The 20,084-nt window shown below is 45.2% G+C and overlaps 2 protein-coding genes across 4 annotated transcripts in view; one reads left to right on the forward strand and one right to left on the reverse strand.

The window, feature by feature from the left end:
• Positions 1–10,297, forward strand: part of LOC118384470 (sterile alpha motif domain-containing protein 14-like) — a 40,871-nt gene extending 30,574 nt beyond the window's left edge. The window contains exons 9-10 of the mRNA XM_035771040.2: positions 897–1,052; positions 9,854–10,297. Of these exons, the coding sequence (XP_035626933.2) occupies positions 897–1,052; positions 9,854–10,018 (321 nt within the window). The 3' untranslated portion in view covers positions 10,019–10,297. The remainder of the gene's footprint in view (positions 1–896; positions 1,053–9,853) is intronic.
• A 2,818-nt stretch (positions 10,298–13,115) lies between these two features.
• The window catches only part of LOC118384143 (MAGUK p55 subfamily member 3-like), a 40,486-nt gene continuing 33,517 nt past the window's right edge, over positions 13,116–20,084 (reverse strand). For 2 of the 3 annotated variants that reach the window (XM_052518662.1, XM_052518661.1), the window contains 6 exons: positions 17,719–17,880; positions 16,763–16,843; positions 16,544–16,637; positions 16,323–16,431; positions 15,862–15,990; positions 13,116–15,608 (listed from right to left, as the gene is read on the reverse strand). In XM_052518662.1, coding sequence (XP_052374622.1) covers positions 15,429–15,608; positions 15,862–15,990; positions 16,323–16,431; positions 16,544–16,637; positions 16,763–16,843; positions 17,719–17,880 — 755 coding nt within the window. In that variant the 3' untranslated portion in view covers positions 13,116–15,428. Of the gene's footprint in view, positions 15,609–15,861; positions 15,991–16,322; positions 16,432–16,543; positions 16,638–16,762; positions 16,844–17,718; positions 17,881–18,915; positions 18,982–20,084 lie in introns of all 3 variants that reach the window. The other variant, XM_052518659.1, reaches the window with a different exon arrangement.

The raw sequence follows: 20,084 nt of genomic DNA on the forward strand, positions 1-20,084 counted from the left end.
TCCTATTCCTGCTAAATGTACAATAGTAGAACGCCACATTATTATTTGTAGTGGCAGTTTAGACCCAAAACAGACCACCTTCTCAGACATAAGATAATGTTACCTTATGTTCTCGGCTAACACTAACACACCTCAGGTTCACTCAATGAAACACTCAAAGTATTTAAAAGAAAAATAAATAGTATTTGAACCCAGGACTTAATCACACCTGGTTGAGTAAGCGTGTGAGAGTAGGTGTGTGTCCCAGTTGTTGGTGAGACGGAAAATCCCAATGGGGAATGTGCTGTTTTGCCTTCCAGCAGAGCACGTTACCTGAATTAGCATGGTTGAAGTAACGGAACAGTGTTTGTATATGGTAGCCTAGGTCATGTAATCCACTTTCTATAAAACCTTTGGCTAATAATGTAAAATAGAGGGGCTCTCAAACCAACCAAGGCCCATAGGAAAAGTCTGCCTGTATGTTGATATCATGTTTATTCACCGCCGGTGGATAGACATTCTGAGAACACCTCAGTGTCTGGCAGACAGCCAACCTGACAGGACTCTGCTCGCCACCAGGCTAACAACACCAAACCAGCGGTTAGATCAGTTAAACAATGTTGTTTGTGTGCGTACGTGTGTGTGTGACTCAAGGGGGTCTAGACTATAGAGGCAGCTTTGTAAGTCAGTCAATGCAACCTAAAGATACATATCAGTGGGTGTAATACGTTCGCTGTATGTCGCTGCACTGAGGGGCAAGGCTAAATTGTTTTGTGTTATGTTATTCATGACCACCAGGGGGCAGATTAACATGCTCTTCAGACTGCTAACTCACAAAAAGCTATTTTTCATATTAGGAAGCTGAAGCAACGCAATTGTACTCGATTACTGAATATCTTGGGCAACCTTCCTTCCAGCCTATAGACGAGCCGCTGTGCCTAGTATCGTCGTGGAGCACCCAGCAGGTGTGCCAGTGGCTGAAGGGGTTGAACATGGAGCAGTACATCCCAGAGTTCACTGCCAGGGACATCGACGGGGAGCAGCTCCTCCTGATGGATGGCACCAAGCTCAAGGTGAGAGGATGTTTCAGGGGAGGAGAGTGAGGAGGATAGAAGGAAGGGGACTAAGTTCAAGGTGGGAGGAGAGGAAAGGAGGGGGAGCAGAGGAGATGAGGTTAAATGGATGGAGAGGGTCAGAGAATAGAGGTGAGGCGAGGAGAGGAATAAGAGCAGATGGATGGAGAGGATGGTACAGATGGTGAAAGGGGAGAAGCGGCCATGAGAGTGGAACAGAAGTGACAACAAGATTAGAGGAGATGGTAAGGTACAGGAGAGGGATGAGAGGAGGTGAGAAGATTAGAGGAGAGGGTAAGGTACAGGAGAGGGATGAGAGGAGGTGAGAAGATTAGAGGAGATGGTAAGGTACAGGAGAGGGATGAGAGGAGGTGCGAAGATTAGAGGAGAGGGTAAGGTACAGGAGAGGGATGAGAGGAGGTGAGAAGATTAGAGGAGAGGGTAAGGTACAGGAGAGAGATGTGAGAAGATTAGAGGAGATGGTAAGGTACAGGAGAGGGATGAGAGGAGGTGAGAAGATTAGATGAGAGGGTAAGGTACAGAAGAGGGATGAGAGGAGGTGAGAAGATTAGATGAGAGGGTAAGGTACATGAGAGGGATGAGGGGAGGTGAGAATATAAGAGGAGAGGGTAAGGTTCAGGAGAGGGATGAGGGGAGGTGAGAAAATAAGAGGAGAGGGTAAGGTACAGGGGAGGGATGAGGGGAGGTGAGAATATAAGAGGAGAGGGTAAGGTACAGGGGAGGGATGAGGGGAGGTGAGAATATAAGAGGAGAGGGTAAGGTACAGGGGAGGGATGAGGGGAGGTGAGAATATAAGAGGAGAGGGTAAGGTACAGGGGAGGTGAGTGCATGTAGGATCAAAGTAAAACATAGAGTATCTCTGACTCTCTGATTGAGCCACTCAAAAACACTCAAAACAACATGTAAACACCCACCAACAACAACACACAGATAGTCATTCTCTTTAAGCAGGATCTCACTGCCCTCTGCTGTTGAGAGGGACCACTTTCATGCCATCTGTGAAATACACTGAACAAAAACAAACGCAACATGCAACAATTTCAAAGATTTTTACTGAGTTACAGTTCATACAAGGAAATCAGTCAATTTAAATAAATTCATTAGGCCCTGATCTATGGATTTCACCTGCCTGGGAATACAGATATGCATCTGTTGATCACAGTTAAAAGAGGTAGCGACATGGACCAGAAAACCAGTCAGTATCTGTTGTGACCACAATTTACCTCATTCACCGCAACACGTCTTCTTCGCATAGAGTTGATCAGGCTGTTGATTGTGGACTTTGGAATGTTGTCCCACTTCTCTTCAAATGGCTGAGCAAAGTTGCCTTCTGCCCGGTACAGTCTAAACCGGGATTAATCCATGAAGAGCACACTTCTCCAGCGTGCCAGTGGCCATCGAAGTTGAGCATTTGCCTACTGAAGTCGGTTACGATGCCAAACTGCAGTCAGGTCAAGACCCTGGGGAGGATGAAGAGCATGCAGATGAGATTCCCTGAGATGGTTTCTAACAGTCTGCAGAAATTCTTTGGTTGTGCAAACCCACAGTTTCATCAGCTGTCCAGGTGTCTGGTCTCAGAGGATCCCGCAGGTGAAGAAGCCAGATGTAGAGGTCCTGGGCTGGCTTGGTTACACATGGTCTGCGGTTGTGAGGCTGGTTGGATGTACTGCCAAATTCTCGAAAGTAACATTGGAAGTGGCTTACGGTAGAGAAATTAACATTCAATTCTCTGGCAATAGCTCTGGTGGACATTCCTGCATGCCAATTGCACACTCCCTCAACATTTTAGACATCTGTGGCATTGTGCTGTGTGACAAAACTTCTCATTTTAGAGTGGCCTTGTATTTCTCCTAGCACAAGGTGCACCTGTGTAATAATTGATATGCCACACCTGTCAGGTGGATGGATTACATTGGCACAGGAGAAATGCTCACTAACAGGGATGTCAACAAATGTGTGATGTTTTAGTGCACACAGAAGATTTCTGGGATATTTTATTTCAGCTGATGACACGTGTTGTACATGTTGCATTTATATTTTTATTTACTGTAAGTACCTAAGTCCTAGATGGCGCCAGAGAACAAGGCTGATGTGTTAGCTATTCCTAACCAATTGTGTTTTTTTGTTTGTTTCTTTGCGTTGTTTGTAACTTATTGTTTAACTTGTTTTGTACATAATGTTGCTGCTACCATCTCTTATGACCGAAAATAACTTTTGGACATCAGAACTGTGATTACTCACCACGGACTGGCTGAATCCTTTTTTACCTTTAACGAGACCGACGAGCCCGATGTGAATGATATACTGCTTTCCCTTGAACAGGCCCAGATCCCCGTCATTTGCGTGGAAAAAGGGGCCAGAGAGTGGGCTGCCTTCTGAGAATTTGTAGGTGATCGAATAAACCCCCACTTCCTTCCATTCTGCTAGCAAACATGCAATTTTTGGAGAAAAGAAATCGATGACCTACGCGGAAGATTAAACTACCAACGTGACATTCAAAACTGTAATATCTTATTCTTCACGGAGTCGAAGGAAGTCTCAAGGTTTTCCCTCCTGAGGTAGAGTATGTCATGATAAGCTGTGGACCACACTATCTACCTAGAGAGTTTTCATCTGTATTTTTCGTAGCATACCACCACAGACCGATGCTGGCACTAAGACCGTACTCAATGAGCTGTATACTGCCATAAGCAAACAGGAAAACACTCACCCAGAGGCAATGCTCCTATTAGCCGGGGACTTTAATGCAGGAAAACATATCAAATTTCTATCAGCATGTTGAATGTGCAAACAGAGGGAAAAAACTCTGGACCACCTTTACTCACACCTTTACTCACACACAGAGATACATACAAAGCTCTCCCTCACCCTCCATTTGGCAAATCTGACCAAAATTCTATCCTCCTGATTTGTGATCACAAGCAAAAATTAAAGCAGGAAGCACTAGTGACTTGCTCAATAAAAAAGTGGACAGATGATGCAGATGCTAAGCTACAGGACTGTTTTGGTAGCACAGACTGGAATATGTTCCGGGATTCATCCGATGGCATTGAGGAATACCTATGTAAGAATGCTGTTAATCGATTACAGCTCAGCATTTAACAGCATTGTGCCCTCCAAACTCGTCATTAAGCTCGAGACCCTGGGTCTCGACCCCGCCCTGTGCAACTGGGTCCTGGACTTTCTGATGGGCCGCCCCCAGGTGGTGAGGGTAGGAAACAACATCTCCACCCCGCTGATCTTCAACACTGGGGCCCCACAAGGGTGTGTTCTCAGCCATCTCCTGTACTCCCTGTTCACCCATGACTGTGTGGCCAAGCACGCCTCCAACTCAATCATCAAGTTTGCAGATGACACTACAGTGGTAGGCTTGATTACCAACAACAACGAGATCGCCTACAGGGAGGAGGTCATGGCCCTCGGAGTGTGGTGTCAGGAAAATAACCTCACACTCAACGTCAACAAAACAAAGGAGATGATCGTGGACTTCAGGAAACAGCAGAGGGAGCACCCCCCTATTCACATCGACGGGACAGTACTGGAGAAGGTGGAAAGTTTTATGTTCCTCGGCGTACACATCACAGACAAACTGAAATGGTCCACCCACGCAGACAGCGTGGTGAAGAAGGTGCAATGCGCCTCTTCAACCTCAGGAGGCTGAAGAAATGTGGCTTGTCACCAAAAACACTCACAAACCTTTAGAGATGCACAATCGAGAGCATCCTGTCGGGGTGTATCACCGCCTGGTATGGCAACTGCTCCGCCCACAACCGTAAGGCTCTCCAGAGAGTAGTGATGTCTGCACAACACATCACTGGGGGCAAACTACCTGCCCTCCAGGACACCTACACCACCCGATGTCACAGGAAGGCCAAAAAGATCAAGGACAACAACCACACGAGCCACTGCCTGTGAGGTCAGTACAGGTGCATCAAAGCTGGGACCGAGAGACTGAAAAACAGGCCATCAAACTGTTAAACAGCCACCACTAACATTGAGAGGCTCTGCCAACATACTGACTCAAATCCCTAGCCACTTTAATAATAAAAAATGTATATAATAAATGTAATGTATCACTCGTCACTTTAAACAATGTATACATACCCTACACTACTCATATGTATATACTGTACTCTATACCATCTACTGCATCTTGCCTATGTTGTTTGGCCATCACTCATCCATATATTTATATGTACATATTCTTAATCATTAATTTACATTTGGGTGTATAAGGTAGTTGTTGTGAAATTGTTAGATTACTTATTAGATCTACTGCACGGCCGGAATTAGAAGCACAAGCATTTCGCTACATTCTCATTAACATCTGCTAGGGTTAATCCACCTGGCGTGTCAGATTTCAATACAGCTTTTCGGCGAAAGCATAACAAGCGTTTATGTAAGAACATCTCTCTCAGTAGACAAAATATTACAAACACGAGCAGCCAAGTAGATTGGTCACGAAAGTCAGAAAAGCAATAGATTAAATCGCTTACCTTTGATGCTCTTCGGATATTTGCGAGACTCCCAGTTACACAATAAATGTTCCTTTTGTTCCATAAAGATTATTTTTATATCCAAAATACCTCCATTTGTTTGGCGCGTTATGTTCAGAAATCCATAGGCTCGAGCAGTCACGACATCGCAGAGGAAAATTCCAAATAGTATCCGTAATGTCCACAGAAACATTTTACACATTTTTTATTATCAATCCTCAGGTTGTTTTTGAAATATATAATCAATAATATATCAACCGGGACTGTCGCTTCAATAGGAGAGGGAGAGACAATGGCTGCCTCACTCTGTTGTGCAAGCAAAACTCTGCGAACACCCAGCTATCCACTGATGCGATGATATCTTTCTCGCTCGTTTTTCAAAATAAAAGCCTGAAACTATGTCTAAAGACTGGTGACACCTTGAGGAAGCCATAGGAAAAGGAATCTGGTTGATATCCCTTTAAATGGAGGCAAGGCATCCAATGGAACAGAGAGCTTTCAGGAAAAACAGCACTTCCTGGTTTGATTTTCCTCAGGTTTTCGCCTGCAATATCGGCTCTGTTATACTCAGACAATATTTTGACAGTTTTGGAAAATTTAGTGTTTTCTATCCTAATCTGACAATTATATGCATATTCTAGTTTCTGGGCCTGAGAAAAAGGCAGTTTCAAATGGGTATGTTTTTTAGCCAAAAACGAAAATCCTGCCCCCTACACTCAAGAAGTTTTTATTTTATTTATTTATTTATTTATTTCACTTTTAATTAACCAGGTAGGCTAGTTGAGAACAAGTTCTCATTTGCAACTGCGACCTGGCCAAGATAAAGCATAGCAGTATGAACAGACAACACAGAGTTACACATGGAGTAAACAGTTAACAAGTCAACAACACAGTAGGAAAAAAGGGGAGTCTATATACATTGTGTGCAAAAGGCATGAGGAGGTAGGCGAATAATTACAATTTTGCATATTAACACTGGAGTGATAAATGATCAGATGGTCATGTACAGGTAGAGCTATTGGTGTGCTAAAGAGCAGTAAGTAAATACATAAAAACAGTATGGGGATGAGGTAGGTAAAAATGGGTGGGCTATTTACCGATAGACTATGTACAGCTTCAGCGATCGGTTAGCTGCTCAGATAGCAGATGTTTGAAGTTGGTGAGGGAGATAAGTCTCCAACTTCAGCGATTTTTGCAATTCGTTCCAGTCACAGGCAGCAGTGAACTGGAACGAAAGGCAGCCAAATGAGGTGTTGGCTTTAGGGATGATCCGTGAGATACACCTGCTGGAGCGCGTGCTACGGATGGGTGTTGCCATCGTGACCAGTGAACTGAGATAAGGCGGAGCTTTACCTAGCATGGACTTGTAGATGACCTGGAGCCAGTGGGTCTGGCGACGAATATGTAGCGAGGGCCAGCCGACTAGAGCATACAAGTCGCAGTGGTGGGTGGTATAAGGTGCTTTAGTGACAAAACGGATGGCACTGTGATAAACTGCATCCAGTTTGCTGAGTAGAGTGTTGGAAGCAATTTTGTAGATGACATCACCGAAGTCGAGGATCGGTAGGATAGTCAGTTTTACTAGGGTAAGTTTGGCGGCGTGAGTGAAGGAGGCTTTGTTGCGGAATAGAAAGCCGACTCTTGATTTGATTTTCGATTGGAGATGTTTGATATGAGTCTGGAAGGAGAGTTTACAGTCTAGCCATACACCTAGGTACTTAAATGTTATAGATGTCCACATATTCAAGGTTGGAACCATCCAGGGTGGTGATGCTGGTCAGGCGTGCGGGTGCAGGCAAGCGGACGGTTGAAAAGCATGCATTTGGTTTTACTAGCGTTTAAGAGCAGTTGGAGGCCACGGAAGGAGTGTTGTATGGCATTGAAGCTCTTTTGGAGGTTAGATAGCACAGTGTCCATGGACGGGCCGGAAGTATATAGAATGGTGCCGTCTGCGTAGAGGTGGATCAGGGAATCGCCCGCAGCAAGAGCATCATTATTGATATATACAGAGAAAAGAGTCGGCCCGAGGATTGAACCCTGTGGCACCCCCATAGAGACTGCCAGAGGGCCGGACAGCATGCCCTCCGATTTGACACACTGAACTCTGTCTGCAAAGTAATTGGTGAACCAGGCAAGGCAGTCATCCGAAAAACCGAAGCTACTGAGTCTGCCGATAAGAATATGGTGATTGACAGAGTCGAAAGCCTTGGCAAGGTCGATGAAGACGGCTGCACAGTACTGTCTTTTATCGATGGCGGTTATGATATCGTTTAGTACCTTGAGCGTGGCTGAGGTGCACCCGTGACCGGCTCGGAAACCAGATAGCACAGCGGAGAAGGTACGGTGGGATTCGAGATAGTCAGTGACCTGTTTGTTGACTTGGCTTTCGAAGACCTTAGATGGGCAGGATGGATATAGGTCTGTAACAGTTTGGGTCCAGGGTGTCTCCCCCTTTGAAGAAGGGGATGACTGCGGCAGCTTTCCAATCCTTGGGGATCTCAGACGATATGAAAGAGAGGTTGAACAGGCTGGTAATAGGGGTTGCGACAATGGCGGCAGATAGTTTCAGAAATAGAGGGTCCAGATTGTCAAGCCCAGCTGATTTGTACGGGATTTTTAAGGAGCCTGAACAAGGCAGTTAACCCACTGTTCCTAGGCCATCATTGTAAATAAGAATTTGTTCTTAACGGCCTAGTTAAATAAAAAAAATGTAAATAAATAACCGGTGCCCCCCGCACACTGACTCTGTACCGGTACCCCCCTGTGTATAGTCTTGCTATTGTTATTTTACTGCTGCTCTTTAATTACTTGTTACTTTTATTTCCTATTGTTTTTCCATTTTCGTTTTAACTGCATTGTGGGTCAGGGCCTTGTAAATAAGCATTTCACTGTAAGTTCTACACCTGTTGTATTCGGCGCATGTGACGAATAAAATTGTATTGGATTTTTATTTGATTTTATTTAACCCCAAACAACGCATCAAGGGTTGTGTGTCTGTTTTTCTAACTTTATTTACATTACTTGGGACTTGAAGCCAAAGACAAATAATGGCTGGAACGGCATCAAACCATCTGTTTGACACATTTGATGCCAATCCTCCTTTTCTGCTCCAGGCATTGCCACTTCCTCGTCCTACCCAATTAAGGTGCCACCAAACTCCTGTGACACACACACACACACACACACACACACACACACACACACACACTGCTGCTACTCTGTTTATCTATCCTGATTGCCTAGCCACTTTTACCACAACATATATGCAGTGGTGGGAAAAGTACCCAATTGTCTTGAATAAAAGTATACCGTTGAAGTCAGAAGTTTACATACACTTAGGTTGGAGTCATTAAAACTCGTTTTTCAACCACTCCACAAATTTCTTGTTAACGAACTATAGTTTTGGCTAGTCGGTAAGGACATCTACTTTGTGCATGACACAAGTCATTTTCCAGCAATTGTTTACAATTGGCATCATTTGAGTCAATTGGAGGTGTACCTGTGGATGTATTTCAAGGCCTACCTTCAAACACTGTGCCTCTTTGCTTGACATCATGGGAAAATCCAAATAAATCAGCCAGGACAATGACCCCCCATCCACAGGTACACCTCCAATTGACTCAAATGATGTCAATTAGCCTATCAGAAGCTTCTAAAGCCGTGGCATCATTTTCTGGAATTTTCCAAGCTGTTTAAGGGCACAGTCAATTTAGTGTGTGTAAACTTCTAACCCACTGGAATTGTGATACAGTGAATTATAAGTGAAATAATCTGTCTGGTAACAATTGTTGGAACGATTAATTGTGTCATGTACAGTAGATGTCCCAACCGACTTGCCAAAACTATAGTTTGTTAACAATACATTTGTGGAGTGGTTGAAAAACGAGTTTTAATGACTCCAACCTAAGTGTATGTAAACCTCCGACTTCAACTGTATTTGTCACATGCACCGAAGAAAACAGGTGCAGACCTTACCGTGAAATGCTTACTTACAAACACTTATTAACCAACAATGCAGTTAAGAAAAATCGAGTTAAGAAAATATTGACTAAATACACTTAAGTAACACAATAAAATAACAATAACGAGCCTACAGTGTAAATATAAGTTGTTCCAATCCTCGTTCTACCTTTTTTTAGTTAACAAAATATTTTTCATTTTTAACTCTGCATTGTTGGGAAAGGGCTCGTAAGTAAGCATTTGATGGTAAAGTCTACACCTTTTGTATTCGGCACATGTGACAAATAACATTTGATTTGATATTTTATTATATTTTATTATCAGGGTTTGGGAGTGAACAGTTCCACGGACCGCAGTGCGCTGAAAAAGCGGATCAAAGACATTCACGCAGCAGCGGAAAAGGAGCGCAAGGCCCTGGACAAACTGGAACGCCAGAAAGAGAAGCAGCGCAAAAAGGAACAGGAGCTACGCAAGCTAAACACAAGCTAAACATAACCACCAGATGGCGCTAAATCACCACAGAAATACTCCTGACTAGAAACTGGTGTTGGTGCACATCTCCAACTCCCACATTATCATGATAGCATTGATGCTAAGTGGAGTTTTGTGCAAAAAGTTGGAATTTGCTCATGGACTTTCGTACTGTACCTCTGGTTTGGATGTGAGTCTTTGAACCCTGCGATGGGCGGGACAGTGTGTTGTCTATCACTGACAAATTAATAATAACAGAATGAAAGCTCCATGCTCTTCTTGTCAAATGGATTTATTTTAGACCAAGATCGGAAGCCCAAAGTGGGCATGTGAGAGGCGGGTCGCGAGTTATGAGAATACATCTACAGTCACACACTATTTATTCTTAATTTGGGTAGTTGGAGGACAATTGGGTCACGGCAGGACTGTCCATTTCTAACTTGGGTCCCGTGGTGAAAAAGCTTAAGAACTGTTTTGGACCAATCAATCAGTGGTTGACACAACATGATAGGTCCCGCCCATATTGGGGTTCAGTTGTCTCATTCTTCCTGGCTATGAAACGCGTGTTGTTCTTTGTCAGTCATCAAGGTTATCCTCCCTTGTGGAAAAAAATCGGACTAATAATTTGTTACTTGAATTGAATATGTGTTATAAACTCAGCAAAAAAATAAACGTCCTCTCACTGTCAACCGTGTTTATTTTCAGCAAACATGTGTAAATATTTGAATGACCATAAGATTCAACAACTGAGACATAAACTGAACTAGTTCCACAGACATGTGACTAACAGAAATGGAATAATGTGTCCCTGAACAAAGGGGGGTCAAAATAAAAAGTAACAGTCAGTATCTGGCGTGGCCACCAGCTGCATTAAGTGCTGCAGTTCATCTCCTCCTCATGGACTGCACCAGATTTGCCTGTGAGATGTTACTCCACTCATCCACCAAGGCACCTGCAATTTTCCAGACATGTTTGGGGGGAATGGCCCTAGCCTTCACCCTCCAATCCAACAGGTCCCAGACGTGCTCAATGGGATTGAGATCCGGGCTCTTCGCTGGCTATGGCAGAACACTGACATTCCTGTCTTGCAGGAAATCACGCACAGAACGAGCAGTATGGCTGTTGGCATTGTCAGTCCCACAAGCCATCATGTCAGGATGAGCAACACATGAGGGAGGAGGATGTCTTCCCTGTAACACACAGCATTGAGATCGCCCGCAATGACAACAAGCTCAGTCCGATGATGCTGTGACACACCACCCCAGACCATGACGGACCCTCCACCTCCAAATCGATCCTGCTCCAGAGTACACGCCTCGGTGTAACGCTCATTCCTTCGACCATAAACGCGAATCCGACCATCACCCCTGGTGAGACAAAACCGGGACTCGTCATTGAAGAGCACTTTTTGACAGTCCTGTTTGGTCCAGCAAAGGTGGGTTTGTGCCCATAGACAATTCTGTTGCCGGTGACCTGCCTTATAACAGGCCTACAAGCCCTCAGTCCAGCCTCTCTCAGCATATTGCAGACAGTCTGAGCACTGATGGAGGGATTGTGCATTCCTGGTGTAACTTGGGCAGTTGTTGCCATCCTGTCCCGCAGGTGTGAAGGTTGGATGTACCGATCCTGTGCAGGTTTTGTTACACGTGGTCTGCCACTGCGAGGACTGTCTCAGGCGTCTCACAGTACGGACATTGCAATTTATTGCCCTGGCCACATCTACAGTCCTCATGCCTCCTTGCAGCATGCCTAAGGCGCGTTCACGCAGATGAGCAGAGACCCTGGGCATCTTTCTTTTGGTGTTTTTTAGAGTCAGTAGAAAGGCCTCTTTAGTGTCCTAAGTTTTCATAACTGTGACCGTAATTGCCTACCGTCTGTAAGCGGTGTTTAAACCCTTTACAATGAAGATCTGTGAAGTTATTTGGATTTTTACGAATTACCTTTGAAAGACAGGATCCATGAAAAAGGGACGTTTCTTTTTTTGCTGAGTTTATGTGACTTCTACACACATTCAATGCATTGACAAAGTCATACTTTCCCCACAGCTTTTGACCATACACACAAACAGTACATTCTAGCAAATTACACACTATGAAAACCTAACCATGGTCTGAGTTATTATAGAAAGAATATAATTACAGAAATTTGCATTTATTTATTTTTTACAAAGAATATAATCACAGAATTCATTTTTTTTAAAAATACTCATAACCACAAGCCAGTAACACACAACCACATTCATATTGTAGTATGCATCAATACTCTGTCAGTGGACAGGAGTAAAACTTGAAGTAACAGGAAGATTTGTCCAAGACATTGTCAAGATAAGATGCTGATGAAACAGATGTGATTTTTGAGTATATTTGTATATACTGCATGTTTGTGGCGTATGATATACTGTCTGTTTATGTGTGTGTAAGTGTGCATATGTGCTATCTGAGGTCATTGTTTTGTTAACGACTGTATGGGGATGGGACTGGCTCTCCTGAAAGGAGTCTTCTGAGGAGGCCACTTTAGAATTCTGGCTGTTGTCAATCTTTTGTCTACTCTCACGTTACACCAATCGTCATCTTAGCTGTTTTTGTCTTGAGAGTCTCCAACTTTTTGGATCCTCCTGGAACAAGACAAGAATGGCACCAATCATCTTTGGAGGATTCAGGGCCCCGTATAAGGACTGATGCTGGGACATGCTATCCAAACCGTACCCCCATTTTGCCCAGTTTTCACACTGAATTCATGGACTGGTTTGTGGTCAGAAGAACCAGTGACATGGATATTAGCTCCAGGTTTTACACATACAAGGTCTTTAGGACTCGCTTCTTGATTTCCATCCTCCCAGGATGCTGTGACTTCATTTATTTTCAACTCCTGTGTCAAATGGAAATGTGTAATAAAAATGGTTTAGAATGCAGAATGCATGTTGGCACTCCCAAACTTCTGCTGCTACTGGTCTCTCAGTTCAACATGTGAGCTGATTCACACTCGGTTTGTACAACTGATATGCAACACATCTGACACACCGGGGGGTTTGGTTAGAACCCTAACCCAACTCAAAATGGCAATTTAGTCCAACTCAAAACGGGTAGGATTTGACGATAACAAAACGTACACAATGTAGCACTTGGTTCATCTGGTTTTACTATGGCACTTTATACATGTCACATTACAAAGTCAACATTCGGGGTTTCTTGGTTTACATAGCACAGTAAAAGATTAAGAACACATTGCATGTTAAAAAGAGAACCGGATTAGAATTGGTGGAAAGGAGGATCTGTTGATAGTTTATCAGTTCTCCACAATGAAACAAGACTTGAAGTCCACGCACACATACACACACACACACGCACGAAACCACCCACACCCACACACAAAGAAAGAGCACAGAGCTGTGATGCCTCTACTCAAAGATCACCAGTAGCTCAGAGCGACAGAGCCAATATACAGACTGAGAACAATCACACTTGAATCACACTTGAAGCAGGCCAACCCACAATCACACTTGAAGCAGGCCAACCCACAATCACACTTGAAGCAGGCCAACCCACAATCACACTTGAAGCAGGCCAACCCACAATCACACTTGGAGCAGGCCAACCCACAATCACACTTGAAGCAGGCCAACCCACAATCACACTTGAAGCAGGCCAACCCACAATCACACTTGAAGCAGGCCAACCCACAATCACACTTGAAGCAGGCCAACCCACAATCACACTTGAAGCAGGCCAACCCACAATCACACTTGAAGCAGGCCAACCCACAATCACACTTGAAGCAGGCCAACCCACAATCACACTTGAAGCAGGCCAACCCACAATCACACTTGAAGCAGGCCAACCCACAATCACACTTGAAGCAGGCCAACCCACAATCACACTTGGAGCAGGCCAACCCACAATCACACTTGGAGCAGGCCAACCCACAATCACACTTGGAGCAGGCCAACCCACAATCACACTTGGAGCAGGCCAACCCACAATCACACTTGGAGCAGGCCAACCCACAATCACACTTGGAGCAGGCCAACCCACAATCACACTTGGATGAGTCCATATACCACTAGTCCCAGAGTCCTCACCTGTAGATAAATACTCATACAGAACAATTTAACAAGGACCCTGATTGTCAAGATGGACCATAGAACACCCCCCTCCCCAAAACCCTATTACCCACAGTGCACCTGCATCTTTAAACGTGTCTGATGTCAGCTATACAAAGGGCATTCCTATGTACACAAAAATGAGCATAGCATGTTTTAGTGCACTTGTGTGTGTACATGACATCCACACACCCAGTGTCTCAGAACTGAAGTAATTCACACCTACTGTAGATTAGACCGGATTAGACACTTAGGGTCGAAGTTCAACAGGTTGCATTGAAGTGCTATGAGCTCGTTCGTTGGCACGGTAGGATTTGCATGTGCAATATTTACATCTGCGATTAAATAATTCCACTGTCGTGCACTTCCTTAAAACACATCCAAGTCATAAAATAATTGATTAAAAAAAAGCATTATGAAATAATATTCTATTTCACATTCCATATTTCTGTACCGTTACATCTATTCTACTGTACTATTTACAGAGTGTGTTGGTTAGTAATACTATGTATAATGTATAATGGAAGCAGGTGGATTGGATTTTGGATAACATTTCAATAACATAACAATGGCTATAGGTCTCACTCAGAATGCATTGTATCAACGAGCAACGGAAATAGACAAGGGAACACTAAGTGAGGAAACCTTACAAAACAGTCATGTTGTCTTTGTGAAGGAATTGTGTAGGATTTCCTGCAGGATTCCTGTATCCATTTTTTGACTTGAAGTCACTTTGGATAAAAATGTGTGTTCAAATGGCATATACATGTATTATTGTGTTAAGAGAAACTCAAGTACTCAACACTGCAGGCCATAGAAAGCTACAGATGATACTCCACATGGAGCCACAATAAAGATGTCTGTATGTTTGTCTGACTGGCTGACTGATTGACTGGCTGACTGACTGATTGACTGGCTGAGTGACATAAATAATACAAAATAAAAATTAAGAAATATCTGAAAAACCTGAATTTGATCAATGGATTGCATGTACTGTACATGTGTGTGTGTGGGTGGGTCGGGTGTGTGTGTGGGGGGGCAGCCAGGACAACAGTCTTTCCCTCTGAACATCTCAAACACAGAAATGTTCCAAAGGGTTTTGCCGCCTGCCCTTCTCCCATAGTGCCAGTGTGCGGCTGGCCCAGCATCACGTATCAGGACAGGTTTTGGGGCAGTATCTTCCACACCCCACAAGCTGGCCCATGGAGCCAAGGGTAAGGGATCCAGGAGATCAGGAAAGGGATGAGGGGGTAGGATAGGGTTCCTGCTGGAAGAAGGGCTGGGGGCTGTGATCCCCCTTCTGGAGAGTGGTGGTTGGGGAAAGGGGGGTTAGGTTCGCACCCAGCAGAGGGGCACCCAGAAGGTCTCACGCTCCAGCCGCTCCAGAATGCCTCGGAGTTCTGTGCAGGCGCTGGCTGAGTCCTCCTTTATTAGGACCCGGTCGACCAGGTGGCCGTACTGCTGGTCCATCTGCTGGGCTGACTGACGCATTTCCTGCAGGTCCTCATCCTGACACGGAGACACACACACACGGAGTGACACACGGACGGACGTACAGGAAAATGAGGAAGAAGCATAAGAGTGAGTAAGGATATAAAGGTGATATCAGATTTGGGAGAGGAGAAAATAGGAAAGGAGAAAGCATGCCACCCAAAAAAGAAGATTGAGTAACAGAAAAAAGGTGAAATAACTCATTGATACATTCATATGAGCACATTTCAGACTCAGCTCACTGTAATGAACAAGAGACAGCAGGTCTCACCGTCACTCGCCCATGATCTCCCCCTGCTGGTGAGGTGGCAGCACTACGACGGCGTCTGCTCTCCGGGACGCGCGGCTTGACGAAGATGACATAGGGCTTGAACTCAGATGTCCGCAGTGTCTTCAAAGCCTAAGGGGCCAGGACACATTCAGTCAGACGCAATACCACACAGTCTGCGTAGGCTGTCACACAGAGTGCACGGGGTTGAGAGGACAGATGCTATCAGAGAAATGTCCTCTTGAGATGTCAGAGATGCTACGGATAACCGGGACAAGATAATGTGGCAGCCTGCCTGACTCAAACAGAAAGTACTCTCACCAAGAGAACACAGGAGAAACGGCAGAGGCCGGCATAGAATAGGGTGTGACACAGGCTACATGTGATAGCCGTGGTTATATTGTGCAGTGCATCGTGACAGAATGGGATATGCATCACTGTAGAGGATGTGCCCTGGCCCTTACCTCTGGCTGCACGTCCACTAGGCACATCTTATTCTTGGCCTGTACAGAGCGGATGGCCTCTATACTGGTACCATACTGGTTCTCCTTGTACTCCCCATGCTCTATGAACCTGGACACACAGGACACAACTAAGCACGAAACAGACAAAACAAAACAGAGTACTACAGAGACGGACCATAATGGCTTCACAGATCAGCCATATGGCATCAAAGAGGACTCACTTGTTGCTCAGAGCGTCCGCGTCAAACGCCTGTTTGGTGACAAAGTGGTACTCCACCCCCTCCTTCTCATGAGGCTTCTTGGGCCTGGTGGTATCTGGAGACACAAGTGATAGGGGGGAAAGCTGTGATTGTTTGACTGGTGTAGCAGTTCTTTACTAGGGTGTTGGAGTCGCCGTCAGTGTAGAAAGAAGAGGGTGAGGGTTAGAAGGTGTAACTCACGCGGTACGGCCACAGCATAGCGATGCGGGTTCTCTGCTATCACCTTCTGCTTCAGCTCATTGATACGAGCTCCTAGGGAGCCTTTGTGCGAGTGAGGGAGAGAGAGAGAGAGAGAGAGAGAGAGAGAGAGAGAGAGAGAGAGAGAGAGAGAGAGAATGAGAGAGAGAAAAAGAAAGGGAGAGAGAGAGACAGAAAAAGAGAAAGAGAGAGAGGGTAGAGAGACAGAAAAATAGAAAGAGAGAGAGGGTAGAGAGACAGAAAAAGAGAAAGAGAGAGAGGGTAGAGAGACAGAAAAAGAGAAAGAGAGAGAGGGTAGAGAGACAGAAAAAGAGAAAGAGAGAGAGGGTAGAGAGACAGAAAAAAGAGAAAGAGAGAGAGAGAGTAGAGAGACAGAAAAATAGAAAGAGAGAGAGGGTAGAGAGACAGAAAAAGAGAAAGAGAGAGAGGGTAGAGAGAGAAAAAGAGAAAGAGAGAGAGGGTAGAGAGACAGAAAAAGAGAAAGAGAGAGAGGGTAGAGAGACAGAAAAAGAGAAAGAGAGAGAGAGTAGAGAGACAGAAAAAGAGAAAGAGAGAGAGGGTAGAGAGAGGGAGTAAAATATAGTTATTTAAACATAACTATCAGGGACAAATAATCTATATTTGCTGAAAAAAATCTGCATCAACATCAAGTTAAGTCCTCTGATAAGTTACAGGATGTGCCATTTGTTGTGCACTTTGATGAATTAACTTATCAGAAACATAAATAGCATTAGGTACTGTAGATCAGACCTCACAACACAACTAGCTCGGTCAAGCAGACTGACTGCTTCAAATGAAAGAGGATATTTGCGGAGAGATTGGTCTGGTTCTCATAAGGCTACCACACAACAAGAGGAAGTTGCTGTTTGTAGCATTGGCCACTAGAGGGCAGTATCGTCAAAGTAGAATGACCACACATCCTGAAGCTGTTGCCATACCTATCAGAACCACCAGGCGGGGTCTCTCGTTGGGCCGGTGCTGGTAGCGAGTCACCTCCTCGTAGGTGGCAAAGTCTGGATCGGTGGGGTCGCGCGTGGCCCCTCCTCCGAGCGATCCTGACCGGTCCTTTCGGCTCAGACGGAAACTCCTCCTCAGACCCGCTACGCAGGACAGGCAGGTGGGAGGGGCAGGGAGAGCAAGGTGAGGCAGGGAGGCAAAGGGTCAAAATGTCATATATGAGCATCCACCTATGTGGTTTTATACACTGTCTAACACATGCTCTTTCTACATGATTACAACTGTATTCTCTAAGGCATGTTAGATAGCGCTTGAAGTTGTTCTCACTTGGCAATTAGTGTTGCTGACAAACATTTTGAACGCACAACACCAGTATCACGTCACATCAGGACATCATATCAGGCTATCATGCAAATCATACCCCAACATAAGCATGACATTATTCCTTGTTGGATTATTAGGTGTTGGTTATTGAATAACAAAGAATGTGCAACCCTTAATCATGCATTAAAACCCCAGTGAACCGTGTGACCATTCAAATACTGGTGGTAAACTGGGATTCGTCGTTAATCCGTGAGTGATCCTACAGGTTTGACAGCCTGACCCGTGCTTATCTCTAAGGTAAATGGGCTGCCAGCAGCATTGTGAGATATTGACTGAATCTGCTCATTTACAAGCATGTGTCCAACACATATCAATCACATGCAGCTAATATCTGACCAAGGGGTTTGGCAGCTCCACTTTGACTGTGAGAAATAAGCTCTGGGACTGAGAGCGAAGCTAACACACTTCTGCTATTAATATCAAGCTCATGCCTCTCTCTTTCTCTTTTTATAGGAGACTTGGCTACACTCATCGAACGACTAGTAATAATACAGTGAGGATAAAAGAAAAATTAGCCTTGATTGAATTGGAAGGACAATGGTCTGGTTTGTAACACATGTAAGAGTATACAGTACAACGGAGACATGCTGCTTGACAGAGGGCTACAGGAGTGGACAGGGAGGGATGGGGCAGCCTGACTCTGGAGACCACAGTGTAGTGGGAGTGACGCACACGCACACGCACACCCACGCACACACAGACACGCACACACAGTGTCTCCAGGCCCATGGGTGCCCATCCCCCCCTGCCTGCGGACAGTGGGGTTACCTGAGGGAACAAGCCGGTAACAGTACCTGAATAAAATTCCCAGGAAAACACCTGGCCACAGGAGGGCGCCACTGCTTTACACTTAGGAGAGACTATAACTGGCATTAGAGCATCACACAACCCAGCCTCGCGCCTCAGTCTCCACACAGGGTGAAACAAGCAGCAAAACGTGTCTGGTTGGTTGAGTGTGCAATGCGTCCAATGCAGCAGGACCCCTAGTGGGGGTGAGGGTAGGATGGGGTGCACCAGCCATAGCAGCAGAGGCAAGAGGGGAGTCTCAGGAGGATCCAAACACTGCTTAGTTCGGGGCAGGGCAAGGATGCTGAGTTTAATCTCCATATATAAGGAGTAACCTGACAGGTTGACGGCCGTATTCTGTGTCATTATGAAGGTATACAATCATTTAGAATAATGCAGTTGGTCTTATTGCCATGGGAGGGCAGTGTTTGACTGTCGGCTGTGTTCAGATCCTTCCGTGTGCTTTGCTTTTCATTCCAGCAGTTTCTGGGGTATGGGGTGAGGCCTCAAGGTCATGTAGGGGTGAAGGAGGCAAGGGGAGGACAGTGGAAGGAGGGGAGGCCAGTGGGAGGGCAGCAGGGGGCTGAGGATTACGGGGAAAGCGTTATATTGTGGTGCCAATGCAATTTTAGTCTGGATGCAAACTGTATTTACCACGGTCGGTAGCTTGAGGGTTGAATCCAATTGATGACACTCGTTAGCAAGTAGTAACCATTTCTGAATGCCCTGAAATGATTGCTACTCTGGTGTCTGGGGAACGGATACTGATCCTAAGACGTGTTCATACTCTGACAGAGACGCATAGCAGCCATGTGTCAATGTCTACTGGACTGTTTCAAGTCTGGTACTCGCGCTCTATCACACCCTCTTAAGCACTTTTCTCATTACACTAATTAGGTTAACGAGACCGATTTGCTATCGACACCTGAAGGAGTGAGAAACTAAACTCCCCTCTTTCATATTGAGCTGGAAAATCTGGAGCGCACTCTCTCCTTCAGTACTAGTCTTCCCTGTCAAATGACCTGGGATCAGTTCCGTCTCCTCTCAGCATTGTCTCTCCCCACCGCCTTTCTCTCCACCTCTCGCCTCCCTTCTCCATCACTTCCCACACGGACACGCCAGCCAGTCCCACCCTCAGGACACCCGTACATTCCCCAATCCAAAAGCGCCAGTTCAG

The sequence above is a fragment of the Oncorhynchus keta genome, chromosome 5 (assembly GCF_023373465.1).
Source record: "Oncorhynchus keta strain PuntledgeMale-10-30-2019 chromosome 5, Oket_V2, whole genome shotgun sequence".
In the NCBI taxonomy this organism is placed as follows: Eukaryota; Metazoa; Chordata; class Actinopteri; order Salmoniformes; family Salmonidae; genus Oncorhynchus; species Oncorhynchus keta.